Genomic DNA, 17,357 nt, shown 5'->3' with positions numbered 1-17,357 from the left:
TCCCCGAGGAATGCAGCATCGTTGAACAAGTCTTTTGAACATGTTGGCACTGTTCATCATTCACGAGTGGTCCAAATCTTTTCTCTATGTCATTTTATAAGGCATTGGCTAAAGCTGTGCCGTGCGGTAAATAGTAATAATTGGCAGGGCCGTGCCTGGGTATGTGGCCGCCTGCGTGCGAGCATATAAATGGCCGCCCTTAAAAATAGCATAATAGGAAAATATCCAATATGTTTTCACGAAAAAAATCGTATTGTAATTTTCAAGTTTTCTCGACATTTTAAGTCATTCTGAATCGTTTGAAAGCCGATTTTTGAATTTTCGGCAACGTTTTCTCAAAAACGGTTAAATCCAATTCAAAAGTTTAAAAGTCATTTGATGTAACTAGATAATGACTAGCGCCTGTCAGTTTTGTGCGACGATCGGCCAAGCTGTTTCTAATCAACAGAAAAATATGAAATTTATTGTACACGTTTTAGCCAAAAATTCTGCATCGATTTTAAAAATTCAGGAACTGTTTGAAAGATATCATTTAGGAATCGTGCTGATTACTTCTAAGAGATCGGTCGGTTCGTTTCTTCGTGTTTAATTGGTGAATATTGCTTTACGATGATATTTATAAAACTTTTTTGGTGATAGTGATCATGGTCTCTAAGATAACTAAATATTTCGACCCACATTAAGTCATTTTAATTTTTAAAATCTGTACTATACTAATCTTTAGTGGACCTTTTCTCAAAAATGCACAATCCCATTTGAAAAATCGTCAAAATTCGTAAATTCGATAAGCACTCGTGCTGCTTAGTTTTGCCTTTAGAATTTTCAAAAAAGTCTCAAATTTTTAATTAGTGAATTGATTTTAAAAATTCAAAAACCATTACAAACGTTTTCCATTTGAGAATCTTGCTGATTAAATTTTGTCAATAATCGACGAGTCGTTTTTCAGTTATTGATTAACAAATTGCTTTGGAAATTTGGATCTTGTTTTTAATTTACTACAGTTTGTTTCTTGTTCAATAATATGTAATTTTTAAACTATTTATAAAACATAACTAATATTTTTAGAAAATTTGTACAAAATTGAATAATCTGCGATAGTTTTTCACATTGCAATGTACTCATGAATTAATATATTTTTATTGTTAAGTCGATTATTAACACATGTTGGATACTTCATGCAACTTGATTTAGGCAAAGTTGCCACTTACACCAAGTTTATAACTTATAAATTATTCAGAAACAGAGTCGCATTCAATAGGGCCGCCTTTGGCTGATTTTTACTACGGTAATTTTGGTCTTTTAGATATATACAGCGGACTTTACGGCAGCGAAGGAGTTCAGCGGACTTTGAGCTTGGCCGCCTCTTAATCCAACAGTCTTTTAATTTGGCCGCCTTTTAATTCAGTAGACTTTTAATGCAACAGCTATTTATTTCGACCATTTTTTGTTATGGCCGTCTTTGAATTTGTTTTTTTTTTCATTTGGCCGCCCCTCGGCCGTCTCAAAAGGCGGCCGCCTGCGTGCGGTGCACGCACTGCACGCTGGCCAGGCACGGTCCTGGGCATTGGATTAACGATTAACGGACTTCTGGCATTTTAACGGAAGTTAACGTGTCCGTTAACATTTTCAAAAGTTAACTTAAAAGTTAATCCGTTAATCAAAATGTTAACTTCGTTAATTAACGATTAACGGATTAACGAGTTAATGCCCAGCTATGCACCAGTAATAACTTTTGAAATAAATTTTGAAGAGTACTGAAAGATGATTTCCAACAATATTCGAACTCTTTATTGAATTACTGAGAAAATGTATATCCAATCCATTGAAGATGACATGGAATTTTGCATATACTTTCATTACATTTATTATTTTACATCTATTTTCAATAGAGAATGTAGACGTTTCGACGATAAGGGTTGCCCTTCGTTGAGGAATGTTTTAGTCAGACTCAAAAACACGATATTACTGAATTCTAAATTGCTTAATAATAATTAATCATGTGTATTATTTGTGAACAAATGTATGTATGTTTAATTTTGTAGCAAAATCATATATAATAAAAATAAAAATGTATTCGTAGAAAAATCAACTAATTCGAAAGTGTTGGTCATTTTTTTTTATATATGATTTATTGGCTTTATAAACTAGTACATTAGATATCAGATGCATATTCCATCATTGACCAACTGCGTTTTATCAGATGAGACAAACAAAATTAGAAAAGTGTTAATCTTAATTAGAAATTAGTGAGGTATGGCATCGTGCCTTAAGGTAAATTGCTGGAACTTTCCGTACGGTAACGAAAAATTAAAAAAAAAATTAAATGTTTTCAAATAAATTATTATAAATGTTGTAACCTTAATTAGTCTTATTTTATAGACACAATATAAAATATAAAAGTTTATGAGTTGGACGACGGCGTTTATATATGTATTACAGAAAAGTAAATAAACAAAACTCGGATTTAAAATGAAAGATATAGTCTAATATTTATAAGAATTGTATAAATTGAATTGCAAAGTTAAAATTATTTATTTATTGCATATAAGTGAAGAGAAACTTTAGAACTTTAGCCAGAATTGAAAAATTGAATAGAAAAAAACAAAACAAAATTTTTGGTAAAAAAATAAATTTTGAAATAAAAAAAAAAACAGTAGCAATTCTTTCGTTAACACAAGCATACTGTTTTTTAAATCATTCAAATCAAATGCTTAGTTCTAAAAAAACTGTCATTTTTTGCACATTTAGCTCCGTATCTCCAAAATGGCTGGACTTGTCTTTACCAAAAACTGATCAGCACGTCTCCCTATTAATAGAATTTAAATGTTTTTTGAACCATTCAAATCGATTGATCCGTGCGCTCGAAAACGTAAACATTTTTTCCAAGGTATGCCAAAATGTTCAGAAACCTTTAAATTTTCAATTTCGATTTTTGGACGAATACAATAACTTGCCCTAAGGGAAGTTAATGAATTTAAATTTAACTTCAATGCAAATCTAACAATAAATTGCAAGTTTTAAAGTAAGGAATGATGTAGCGCATTCAGCTTCTAAATGTCCAATAAATTCGTTATAATTATTCGTGTAATTTCACGTTAGGACTCTGGATGATATTGAACAATATGCATATATAATAATATTAAATAAAATTGCAAATTCTACAGTAGTCATTGTACGCATCTGCTTAACTTAACATATGATTTATGCGGAACGAGATAAGGCGCCGAGTTTTAATCGGAGCAAACGGTTTCCGTTCGAAGTTCTGATAAATTCATTTCATTCGTGATGTCTGTCCAGTTAAATACATTGTGTACACAACAAAGTGATCTATGAAATTCAATATGACCCCAATTCGGGTTTTATTCTGGGCCACCGTTGTGATTAGTGTTTATTTTGTTTACCCCGTGGAAGGAAAATGGTGTACGACATACGAACCGTAAGTAGAAGAATTATATAGAAATATGTAGCAAGCAAACAAAGACAAAGATGTTAAATAATTTCCTGCCTAATAGTAGTTAACATTTGTTTTTGTTCTTACTTTTTACATAAGTCGTAATAAGTAATAGCTATTTAATGAAGAAAAACTAGTGGTGAATGGCATCATGCTTTAAAGCAAATTGTTGGAACTACCCGGACCAAAAAAATTGTTTAAAAGATTAAATTTTTTTTATACTTTGAAAACAAAATATTTTTGAGAACTTTTAAATTCTTGAAAAAAAAACTTAAAAAAAAGTTTAATATTTTGAAATATTTTGGAATTTTTGAACTTTTTTTAAAAGCAATCGCACTGATTTAGTTTCATAGACACATAAAATGGGAGCGCGTAAACGCCGCATCGCTGTCTAACGGACAAGTATTTAACAAAAATACTTATTATCAAAATCTCTATAAAATATCTGATAATTTTATGTGCATGTCTAACGATCAGTTTTGACCGCCAAATGGCATTTTTTTACTTCTTTTACTCGATCTTTGAAACTGCTAACTCTGCCTTCCAAAAATTTAATTAGTTCTTCATTTTGTCAATACAAATGAAATGTTTTATGGATTATTAAAATTGGACGCTCCGTTCTCTTGGAAACTGAGTTACCGTTTTTGGCACTTTTTGCCCAGTATCTACAAAACGGCTAAACCTGTCTTGTCCAAAAATCAATCAGCACGTCTCCTTATCAATAGAAATTGAATGTTTTTTGACGTTGACAAAAATTTCGACTCACAAACACATATTTCTATTTTTCCTAAGGTATACCAAAATATTTAGAAACTTCTGAAATGTAAAGATATGTAAACATTTTTATTTTCAATTTTTTTTTGATTGGTATAATTTACCCTATAGAAAGTTAATAAGTTAGTAATAAAATCTAGATCCCATATTTAAGTAAGTGAGTTAAGAGAATATTTAAATTCCAATATCATGTACAAAAGATGTTCACTAAACACAATTTGTAAAGATTGAGCAAATTGATCAAACATTAGCATAAAATATTGAATAAATTGAAATAAAACTCATAACACTCTTTAAAAAATACTAAATGTTTTTGTTATATAAAGAAAGATTTAATTAAATCTTGAGAAATAAAGTAAAATAATTTCAAATTTTTACTTACGATGTATCAAAAGTTGTTGCATTAGTATCATTATTTTGTGCATTAATACAAGATATGTCTGTTTTTAATTGTGCATTTCTGTTTTGATTAAATGTTATTTTATAAAAATAATATTCAATTATTATATTATAAACAATGTTGCATTAAAAAATCTGCCAAGGCTTAGCAAAAATAATCACTTAACAAAAATAATACAGAAATCGATCAACAGTATTTTCAAAATCTTTTGAGATGCTTCAAAGTCCAATATAAATGTTGTTTATGTTAATACGAATTTTAGTATATTTATCGTAAAAAAGAACTTATTAAATATTATTTCTATAAAATAAAACTAACTATAAGTCATAATTTATATACGTCATATATAGTAATTACTATTAAATCAATAAAATAATATGAATAAGATAGTGCTATTTTCTAAATGAAAAAAATAATACTACACATCTATTAACTTCCCGTAGGGTAGTTAATAGATGTATAGTATTATTTTTAAGTTACTATAACTTACGATATAATAATCGGCCAAAAATCAAAAATGAAAATTTTTCATATCTTAATGTTTCAGTGGTTTCTGAACCTTAGAAAAAATGGTTGTATACATGTGTGTGTGTTTGTGGATACAAAATTACGTCCGCGTTTTTGGCAGCACTGATCAACCAATTTGAATTATTCAAAAAACATTTGATTCCTTGATAGGGAGACATGCAAAATAGTTTTTGGCTAAGACAGGTCCAGCCGTTTTGAAGATACGGAGCAAAAAGTGCAAAAAGGGCAGTTAATAAGAGGATAATATAGTTCAAAATAATATTAATACGAAATTAATTAATACGAAATAAATAAAACAATTTGAACAAAAAATATTCTAACACTTCAATTATTATATAATACATTGTGCTAAGATATAAATTAGTCTGTACAATAACAAGATCGAGTAATAAAAATTGTAACAGTTAATATGACGTTGTGAATAATTTATAATTTTTTATTATATAAATTTTTTAGGAGAAATGTAACTAGAAGAGTTCCATATCAACACGTATATAGAGAGCCGTATAAAGTGCGATGTCGAGGAATATTTACTTGTACAAGATACAGAAGTAAACAAGCGACAAAATTTAGAATAGAGGTAATCGTAAAAACATTAAAAATTGCATGAAAATAATTATTATTTATGCGTGCATATTTTTCCATTTTATATAAATAATTTAAATTTTGTGAAAATATTTTCAAGTTTAAGGTTAGTTCAGACTATTCTAAATTGTTATCCAATGTTAGTGTAAGAGATATTTATTTGATAACATCTGTTTTCAGAATTACATCGAACAAATAAAAATCGAAAAATGTTGCGTTGGCTACAAAGAAATTGAAGGAGAATGTTTTCCGGTATGTAACAAGGAATGTGTGAACAGTACCTGTACGGAACCCAATTTGTGCACGTGCAAACAAGGTTATGAGAAGTCTACACCTTTTTCGTGCACCCCACATTGTGAATCGTGCTCACCAGAATCTGGCATTTGCACGAATCCCGAAGTTTGTTCGTGCAATGAAGGTTATCAACACTCCAATGGAGATCTATCAAAATGCGAGCCAATATGTCGAACTAGTTGCACGAACGGTAAATGCACTGCACCTAATCAATGCACTTGTAATCCAGGATATCAATTATCTGGAAATAGCACCGAAATTTGCGAACCGATTTGTACTATCGAATGCCAAAACGGAAAATGTACTGCTCCAGATTCTTGCACTTGCAACGAAGGGTACGGAATCGGAGAAAGTAGTAGCCATATATGCTATCCGATTTGTTCACCATCATGCGAAAATGGAATTTGCATAGAGCCAAATGTTTGCAAATGTTTCACTGGATACGCATTGGAAACTAATTCCTCCAATGCTTGCCGTCCTGTATGTTCTCCTTCTTGCCAAAATGGAGTTTGTGTGAATCCAAATGAATGTGTGTGCTTTCCAGGGTACAATCGCTCTTCTGAAAATAATGTGTGTTCACCTATTTGTACCTCCGAATGTGTAAACGGTGTGTGTTCTGCACCAGAAACATGCACATGCCATGATGGATTTGTGAAACATGACAATAGTTCTAATATTTGTGTTCCCAAATGTAGTTCACAATGTGCCAATGGGTGGTGTTCCTCTCCAGAAATATGTACTTGCAATGAAGGGTATAATAAGACATCTCAATACATATGTGATCCTATCTGTACTGGCTGTGAGGGTGTAGAAGGGAATTGCATAGCTCCTGAAACTTGTTCATGTAATGAAGGATATCAACAAGGGCATAACATATCATACTGTGTTCCCAAATGTGATCCACCTTGTGAAAATGGATTGTGCGTTGGACCAAATACATGCGAATGTTTTGCCGGTTATGAGTTAAACAATACATCTATATGTCAACCCATTTGTTCACTTCCCTGCGAAAATGGTAAATGTACAGCTCCAGACATATGTAGTTGCAACGATGGATATAGTTTTAGAGCAAATAGTAAACACATCTGTGAACCTGTATGTGAACCATTATGTGAAAACGGTTTTTGCATATCTCCGAATCAATGTAAATGCTTCGAGAACTATGATTTAGCAGTTGGCTCTAATTTTACATGTAATCCAGTATGTACACTGAGTTGCATAAATTCCAAATGTACCGAACCAAATTATTGCAATTGCTTAGACGGCTACATGCATTTAAACACAAGTTGGAATATCTGTGAACCAATTTGCGAAAGTCCTTGCACTAACGGATTATGCACATCTCCTAATCAGTGTACATGTAACACGGGGTATGTTTTTGAAGCAGCTTCGAAAACCACATGCATTCCAATATGTCTTAACGAATGTGTGAATGGAAAATGTGTGGCACCTGATTCTTGTCAATGTAATGTAGGATATAAATTTTCCGATAACAGCACAAGTATTTGCGAACCTGAATGTATAACACCTTGCGTTAATTCGAAGTGCACTGCTCCTAACCAATGCACTTGCGAGAAGGGCTTTAGTATTTTGGATGATTCTCAAACTTGTCAACCAGTTTGTAAAAACCAATGCATTAATGCAACTTGTACAGCTCCTGATTTTTGCACTTGCTTGTCAGGTTTCATGTTTGCCGAAGGAAGTACCAGTGTCTGTAAACCAAAATGTACAGAAAACTGCATTAATGGTTTCTGCATAGCACCTGACACTTGTGTTTGTATTAGTGGTTACGAATTTGTAGAAAATTCCACAAATATATGTGCTCCTATGTGCACACAAGGTTGTATTAACGCTGACTGCACTTCACCCGAAATATGCACATGTTTAGAGGGATACATATTCGATAATGATAGTACAATATCATGTACACCTGTTTGTAGCAAGTCTTGTGGCAATGGCACTTGTACAGAACCTGAAAGTTGCACTTGTGACGAAGGATTTACTTTTTCATATAAAGAGATCACTTGTATTCCAGAATGCAGTCCTGAATGTATAAATGGAGTTTGTGTCAGTCCTGGAATTTGCGACTGTTATGAAGGATACTTAAAAACAGATAATAATTCCTGTCAACTAATACATGCTCATGGAATCAGTAACAATGATACAAACCCATACGTTATGATGGCTGGACCACTACATCTTCCTTGGATAATAGCGTTATGTGCGCTGGCGTTAACAATTCTGATTTTGATAACTGGAGCTGTAATATTTTTCAGATCTAGATCAAATCATTACAGGATAGATAACAGTATCTCACGACAATCGCTAAGTAAGAATGCATATTTGAAGCTTCATCATTTTGTTATTTTCTTATAAAAGCTTCTTCATTTGTCTATTTTGCAGATCCAATTATTATTAACTCGCAGTTTGATGACGAATGCTTCGAATATGATAATGATGGACATGACAATAGCTCATTAAATAGTATTTGACTTCGTGTAAGGTATGAAATTGATTATTCATAAATGTAATAATTTTTTAACATATTTTTAAACATTCGAATTTATTTCAGATAAAAGAAGCTGATCTCCTCTTGATCTATAGAATAGTTTTCATATTTATTCAAAAAACTAAATATATAATGAGTATTATTATTTTTAACTTCATTTTAAAATCATTTTTAAGTCATTCACAAATAATTTAAAACGTTATTAATGACAAATATGAGCTAACGCTTAAGCAAATAAATTAGATTTATATATTATAAATCATTAAATTTTTTTAAGAGCAGCCTTCATTTTACAATCATTATGCCTATAGCTACGTAAATAGTTAAATTGTAATTATAATTTTATACTTCAAACAGAATAACTTTTCATCAAACTATTTTGATATTATAGTATAAGTTGTAAATAGTGATTACCAATAATATTATTAATATTTTAATAAATCGTATTCAACTTTCTATTTGTGCCTAAAATGCACAAAAAAGATTTTACCAATAATATTTGTAATTTAATCTAATAATATCTAGTTGAACAAAATGAATTGTTAACTGCAAAATAAACCAAAGCTAATATTTTAAGTACTTCTACTAACTAAGAAAATAAGGAACTCTTTACTGTAATCTTTCAAGAAAGAGCAAATTACAGTGAAAACATAATAATTACAAAAACTCGGAATAAATTCGATGACTTATTTATTTTAATACTAGCAGTATATATGACAACTAATTTGAACTAGTTGTGCATTTGCACTAGTTGTTATGCCTTAAGCCAAACTGAAACTTCCCATACTAAAAATTAGGTTTTTTAAAAAGCCTTAAAACTTTTGGAAAAATTATATTTTTATATTTTGAATGATTTCATTTTTTATGAATTTTTTATTTTTTTTGTAAATTTTGAACTTATTTCAAAGCAATCGCGCTGTGTTGGCTGCGTAGAGACGAAATATAGAAGCGCGAAAGCGACGTGTCGTTGTCTACGGATAAACATTGATATGGAACCCACAGGAATGTAAACAATATTTGTACTCATTTTTAAAATCAATAAAATCTTGTATATATACTTGATCTTACCTCAGGCTGCATGGATGTCGGCATTTCTTCGCAAAATTGCAGAGAGTCAAATTGTCCACTCACGCACACTTTGTTTTACGCGAAATTATGCAAAATTTATTTAATTAGCACTCTTTTTTTAATGATTAATTAATTTACGCGAGTTTTATTAGCTACTACACTCACTTCAATTTTAAAAAGTATTTTATTAGGCTGAAAGAAATTTGTGGATTAGTAAAGGGTACGGTCACAATTGACCCTGCACTAAAAAAAATATTAATTATATTATTAGTTAATTATATAACTATTTGACAAATTCTTAACTATAACCTAGTTTACTGTTTTTTGTGAACGCGCAACGAGACGTGTGACTGCACCCTTAGAAATAATGCCTAGGAATGAAAATGCACTGACCTTTGTTTAAAATCACCGATTCTTCTGGAACATCCCGATTACCAATTTGTTGTCTAAAACAAACAAATTGAAACATTTTTTATTCAATATATTATGAAATATAGATACGTGCTAAAAATCATTACCTCGTGATTTCCAGAAGAGAGCTGACCAGGAACCCGGAACCCGGAACCAGGAACCAGGAACCAGGAACAATACACTATCACTGCACTAGAATATGAACTATAAAGGCCTTTATAAAACACTAGACAAACACTAAAAAATGACAAAAAATTCGAATTTAAAAATAGCTTAAAAATCGAGAAAAACAATCACTACGAGTCAAACCAGGCAAATTGTTTCATCACAAGCAAATATTTGTCTTTTTAAAAACACTCTTCAACACTAATTACTAACGTCAACTAAGAGATCTTTTTCAATGCAAATTTCCATCTAAATCTGTCCTTCTGATCTGTATTTCCAAACATCTAGCAAAATTAGAACCTCAATAAAATTCGTGGTCTTCCTGGCCAAACATCTAGCAAAATTAGAACCTCAATAAAATTCGTAGTCTTCCTGGCCAAACATAGTTGCAAAATTTGGCAGAATACTTAACACAAATAAAACACTTTTTAATCCACAAAACGACTCAAAAGTCCAATTATATTTATTCAATATCACTACTTTAGTGTCCCTTGTTCACTTGTTCTGGATCATAACATCCATATCCTGAAAATAAATAAATTAGTTAATTTTTTTGTCTAATATATTATTTGTATATAGAGAAGCAAAGATAATACTAAATGCCCATAAATATGTGACTAATGAAGCCATTCATAAAATCCTAATTACATTAAAAATACCTTTATTTGTAAAAATGTCCATATTAGTCCATAATTTGCAATGATTTTATTACAAAATTGAATTTAGTACCATGTTTTCTTTTTTAATTAATATATTAATTGTATGTAATTGTATTATTAATATATTTATTTTTCTACATGAGTCTATTGAGAGAGTTGCGCAAGATTGTGCACATCTTCGGCAAGCACCAGCACTTGCAGATATATTAGGACCAATCTTATTAGACAAATTAGGAGTCATGTCGAAATATTTAAAATTTATATGAAGGAATTGCATGAATTTTACAATTATTCAGATTCTTATACCTTGGAATTTGATAAAAGTATTAGCAGGGCGAAACCACTATTTGTACACAAAGAGAGGCCCTATCATAATATTTAAAACATAGAACAAGGAGTAAGTTGCTTTTTACATATATTTAATCTTGTATAATAAATTTATATGAAAATATAAAGTAGTAATTCTGCATTTTTTAATCATGTCTTTTGAAACAAAAATGTGCAAAATTAATTTCTTAAGTGCAAATAAATATATTTCAATAAGTCATCATTGAAAATGCAAAACTACTTAAAATTTACAATTCATCATATATGTCTTGATCATTATTATAGTTATTGTTACGTTTTTTAATTTATGTTATTTACAGTAATTAGTTTTATATTATGTATTAAATTGTAAAATAAATGCTCGTATGCCTTATTGGTTATAAATCATACGATGACGTTAATATAATTACATAAAAAGTAAATAAATAAAACTTAATCCATCGGATTTAAAATGAAGGACATTGTCTAATATTTATGAGAATTATGTAAACTAAATTACGAAGTTAAAATTATTTAGTTTTAGTATATGTGAACTTCAGATCTTTGGCTAAAATTAAATTTAAAATCCAAATTATTTTTGATATTCAAAAAAAATTTTTAATCTAATTTTGAAATAAAAGAAAATTCCAAAAAACGACCATACCGCCGTAACAAGGAGAAATATTTTGAATCATTCAAATTGTATTATCGTAATTGTATCCATACATACACATACATCCATTTTTTTTAAGGTATACCAAAATGTTCAGAAACCTTCAAAACGCGAAGATATGCAAAAAAATCAATTTTTGATTCTTGAACGATTATAATTACCTAACCCATGGGAAATTAAAAGATAATACTTATTTTAGATTTAGTCTTTCATAATACATTAAATAATTTGTGTTTCAACAATTCCTGGGAATCTGAACACATCATACTAGAATGTAGTATTATTTGAGGCAAGCAGGGCTAAATTGTTAGAGAAACTGCGCTCTATAAAAATACCGATCAAACCCTTCAATCTGACAACATTATTGCAAAATTTGAATTGTTACCCTTACATAATTAGGTTTGTTAATGATAGTAAAATTAAGATGTAAGTGATTAATATAATATATATGCTAGCTATGTATTGTATATTATGTATGTGGCTAAATCTAAAAAAAACAATTCCTGAGCTTTGTTCCAAGAAATTTATAACATTTAATGTTTATGCAGTTAACAACATTTGTGCAATAAAATATCAACCAGGAGATTTTATTAAAACGCATGAAATTATATTTCTTGTATTGTGGTAATACATGAAATTATATTTCTTGTATTACTACTCTTTCCAAAAGTAGGTTCATAGTATGAGTTTTTATTTATTTTGTATCATTTATTTTACCTCCCAATCTTCTGTTTTCGCGCAATCCAATTATGGGATACATCTAATATATCAAATATCACAATTATCCAAAGATTCCAAAGTAAACTTTGAAAGAAATAGTAAATGCCCCAAAATATGAATTGACAGTATATGTGGAATTCCAGATATATAGCAACAATTATAAAAAGAGAATCGTAGACCACCCAAAAATCCATGCATTAAACACCTTCTAAAGGCTGTCATGAATGAACGACCGAAGCGAAAGCGACTACTCTCGGAAACATAACAGCAAAACAGGACACCATCATACCTGCATGCCCAATCAATGAATTGGCATCCGATTTAGGTATTCCGAGTGCTACTAAAGAATTTGCTTATGTTTCATGAAGAAATAGGTGCAGATATATAAAAAAGAAAAAAATTACTAACATGTTCCTTGCCTTGAGCCTAAGCTTTCTATTATATATTTTTATGCCATATATTTTCTCTTCTCACACAAGTCATCCATTTCGACAATCTTTGTCGTCCTCCTCCTGTTAACCATTTACGTCTTTTTCAAATATAGGTTCAATATATTTTTTCTTTAATTTCAAAACCATATACGTTCTGGTACTGTTCATTTCCATTTCTTTGTTACTTTGTAAGTTCATTTTATCTTCTCCAGACTTCTCAAGCAATATTTCTCGAACTTCTAGACATTTTGTAGAATATAAAAGTGTTGTGCATTTCTGCTGATATCTTCCAAAACTAAAGACCGTAAGCAAGTTATACCAACTACCAGTAACCAATCGTAACTTGCCTCGGATTTTAAAAACACCTATCGGGTACGTCTCCCGTTTGCGTTTATCGAGCCGTCGGTTTTCGTTCGTGCTATTAATGGCAAACGTCATTGTGCTGTTGCCCCAGTTTTCCGTGACCGACTTGTGCCGCTTTTCCTTCCACAGTCAACGACCTCCCGTGACGTCATATCATTTGGAAACGGCTCCATATAGCGCCTGATGGCATAGCAATATAGCGCATACAGCGATATGCAAGGAGAGGGAACGACGTCATTGCATACGGTGGAGCGATCGAGCGATCGAGCTTTGGAGCCGTCGAGCTTTCAGGGAAAATCGGTAAAATGTGGTATGGAATTATATATATATATATATATATATATATATATATATATATATATACAGTAGCGGCGGTAGGCGTCGGCGGTGTCGGCGACCGCCGACGGCCTCGCGCCTGGGGGGGCCTCGCAGGAGGCCCCGGAAAAATTTTACTTATTTAAAACTTAGTTAATTTTCATACGGATGTGCGAGTAAAGAAGGTGATTAGTGGCATAGATAAACAAGTATAAAGAAAGAAATGTATAAAGAAACAAGTATAAAGAAAGAAAGTATAAAGAAGGTGATTAGTGGCTTACAGGCACTATCATTTTACTCTTATCTTTTATGGACATTATCTAATATCGTCTGTCAACACTATAGATTATTAAATCTAAACAACTTCGCAGGAGCTAATTCTCTGGTTGTTTATATTTGAGTATTTCTTATGTGAGCACGATGTAAATTGTAAATCATCGTTCTTTTTGGGAATACATACGAGTGGGAATCTTAACGTATCGAAACAGTAATTAAATATTTGAGGAATAAAAGTAATCAATGATCAATATAAATTGATCAATGAGAAATAACAATGAAATAATAACAAAAACTGTTAATTTGAAACATTGTTTCACACCGTCAACACAACCAATATATTTTTTTAATCATTCTATTGGGATGATCAGTTCTTTCAAATAAAATTGATAACCTTTTAAACTTTTTTGTATCTCCGAAACCGCTGAGCCTGCCTTTGACGATTTATCAACACGAATCGAATGTTTTTTAAATCCTTTAAATCGGGTGATCCGCTCTGATGTCGTCGACAAAAAATTATAGACTCTTAAAAAAATATCATTTTGACATTTCAGAACCAATTTTGAAAATTCAAAAACTGATCGAAAGTTTTCAGTTGGCATCGTGCTGTTTTTCGTCCAGATCGACCGCACAGTTTCTTCGCAATTTATTGTAACAATCTTTTTTCAAAAAAAACTTAGAGATAAAAATTATAGTCTCATCTAACATAAATTTTATGGAACTACGATAAATGATTAATTATAAAAAGTCAATAAATGTTAGAATAATGGGACGAGCTTTTAGACCATGTGTACCCAATTTGCTAATCAAATGACAAAAAAGAAACTTCTTCGGGATAATTATTTAATTTTAGTGCTTTTCTAATAGCTGGAAAACAAACCATTTTTGCCCAAGAGTTTGTTTATTTTAACCTGTATAATTTTTGTTTATTTCAATTGGTCTATTTATCTGATAAAAATTAAATCTCATATACAGTTATAGTAATCGCAAAAAAATCGAAAACAAACATGTTTATATATCTTTAAAGATTTCTGTACATTTTGGCAAATTTTCGTCGACGATTTCGCGCACATGGATCAACCAATTTGAAAAATTCAGAAAACATTTGACATGTATTGAAGTTAAGAAGACGTGCCGATTAGTTTTTGGCAAAGGCAGGATAACCCGTTTTGAAGATACGGGGCAAAAAGTGCCAAATTGATTACATTTTTAGGAAGGCAGGTCTAGCGGTTTTGGAAATCTAGTAAAAAAGCACAACAAAACCCATTTGGCATATGCACATCAAATTATCAGATATTTTATAAAGATTTTAATTAATAGTGAGTTAAGTTAGACTGCAACGCGGCGTTTACGCGCTTCGATATTTCGTCTCTAAGCCGCTAACGCAACGTGATTGCTTTGAAAAAAAGTTCAAAATTTTCAACAAAATATTTCGAATTAAAAAAAGTCAATTTCTTTCACTTTACAAATTTTTTTAAAGCTTTTCAAAAATTTAAATTACGGCACGAAAAGTTTCAGCAATTTGCCTTTAGGCACGATGCCATGCACCTTGGCATGCACCTTGCCATGCAACTTGCAACTGGTAAAAAAGGGGGGCCTCGCAAACGAATTTCGCCGACGCCCACAAATGGTCTAGCGCCGCCACTGTATATATATAAGCTTAAGTGGCTTGTTGCCATAAGGCAAGTTTCAAAACTTTTTCATATATGAAAATAATCGATTCAATCATAGAGATTGGTGAGTAAAAATATTTAAAATTGTAAAGTTTTACAAAGCTTATTTATTCAGAACTTCAAAACCTTTCTATAATTTAGGGGTTCACCTCTTCCTGTGCCATTCAACTCGACAAACCTTGCGCCCAAGTGTTAAGCTGATGCTCGAATGTCAGTACCTCAGATATACATACTTTTAGACGATACTTCTGACCGGTATACATTTTAAATTCATTATTTGTCATATTTATATTTAGTCCTATAATAAATTCGAAAACGTGGCTTGTAATGTCTACCATTGTCGACCAACTATTCACAAGCGTGGCTTGTCATGTTTATCATTAGTCCAAACTTTTCATGAAGTGCCAAGACTCGTTAATGCAAGGAAGAGGTTAAACAACTATTCGTATATTAGGCTATTTACTTTATTTTATAGATTATTAGATTTTTAATGAACAGAGTTTCATCAGAATCATAAAAAAGGATTTCAGCAATTACATTCATAAATACATACATTTATAAACAAGCATTTAGATGTAAGAATCAAAGCATAATGAAAATTAGTTGCTCCAATATTTTAATCGCTAATGATACATTTATAAGTTATTAAAAAAATTAAGTAATTATGGCATTTTTATTAAGTTGTTATGCAGAATCGCATTTTGTTCAAACCATACAACGTTTGCTGAATCGACTATAGGTACATATATTTCAATTGATTTTTTTTTGACACTTGGAAACTGGATCATTAATACATCTCGTTTGAAGTCCCGGAAAAATGAGCATTAACACATAATTGGCTCATCTCAAATTTAAAAAAACCCTAGAGTTAAAAATTGTTATTGAACGAAATATGAAAAAAAATGACATACTAAGCAAACGCACGTTATTTGCTCAAATTTTTACTTTGCAAAACTTTTTATTATCAAACAAGTTCTGAGATAATATTTTATCAGGAAAACTCAGTTTTTAAAATGCATTAAAAATTTGTGAATTAAAAATAATGTTTTTTTTATTCGAACTTACTATTAGCTACCCAGAATATACTAATAACAAAACTCAACCTAACCCTATTCATTTTTAATTGGTATTGTCCTTGCTATTTTTAATTTGAAACATATTCTTGATCCATACTTTTAAGTGAAAATTGATATCACCACTGCATGATATAAAGTTATCCAAAGCGGGGATAGATCAGTGCGCTTAACCATTACGTCATGGAACCCCTACAGGTGTATATATGCACATATAAATATTAAGAGTTTGAAGACTAGATTTTCTATGTTATATGTAATATATTATACTTCATTTACTATTTTTGTTTTTTATTCAGCTCTACGAATAAATATATTATAGTCGACTTTAGTCATTGCTTGAAAACTGTTAAAATAATATGAATAAATCTAAAATATGAATATAGAAATATTTTTCTCGCATTTCTCTGGGCTTTACCAAGTTATACAAGATTTATATAATACCATATTCAGTAAACGTTCTGGATGCATCCAGATATATATTTATATACAATTTATTTATGTGTAAGTAGTATAGTAAGTCACCATGAAAGAGTATTTAGTTTCACAAAGACGTCTTTATTGTGTTTGAGGGAAAAAATATCCAATGTAAAAATTTATGCGCTTCGATGCGCCTCAACTCTTAGAGGTTCATCTGCGCTTGCGTTTTATTCATCGGCCAAACTCGTACACGCGATTAGGCT

The 17,357-nt window shown here is 30.8% G+C and overlaps 1 protein-coding gene across 1 annotated transcript; it reads left to right on the top strand.

Moving 5' to 3' along the window:
- Positions 1–5,980: 5,980 nt before the first annotated feature.
- On the top strand, positions 5,981–8,524 carry LOC113373925 (fibrillin-2-like). The gene is made up of 3 exons (XM_026614192.1): positions 5,981–5,990; positions 6,112–8,361; positions 8,436–8,524. The coding sequence occupies exons 1-3, from the start codon at positions 5,981–5,983 to the stop codon at positions 8,522–8,524; spliced, it is 2,349 nt and encodes a 782-aa protein (XP_026469977.1).
- Positions 8,525–17,357: the final 8,833 nt, after the last annotated feature.

This window comes from Ctenocephalides felis, unplaced genomic scaffold (genome assembly GCF_003426905.1).
Source record: "Ctenocephalides felis isolate EL2017-DRISC unplaced genomic scaffold, ASM342690v1 CF-g0.4_SCAFFOLD_01604, whole genome shotgun sequence".
In the NCBI taxonomy this organism is placed as follows: domain Eukaryota; kingdom Metazoa; phylum Arthropoda; class Insecta; order Siphonaptera; family Pulicidae; genus Ctenocephalides; species Ctenocephalides felis.
This window is presented reverse-complemented; position numbering and strand designations above follow the sequence as displayed.

Bases quoted from the DNA above. Each gene is read 5' to 3' on its own strand.
- LOC113373925 (XM_026614192.1), top strand. The intron at 8,362-8,435 runs GTAAGAATGCAT...TCTATTTTGCAG, and splicing joins TATCTCACGACAATCGCTAA to ATCCAATTATTATTAACTCG.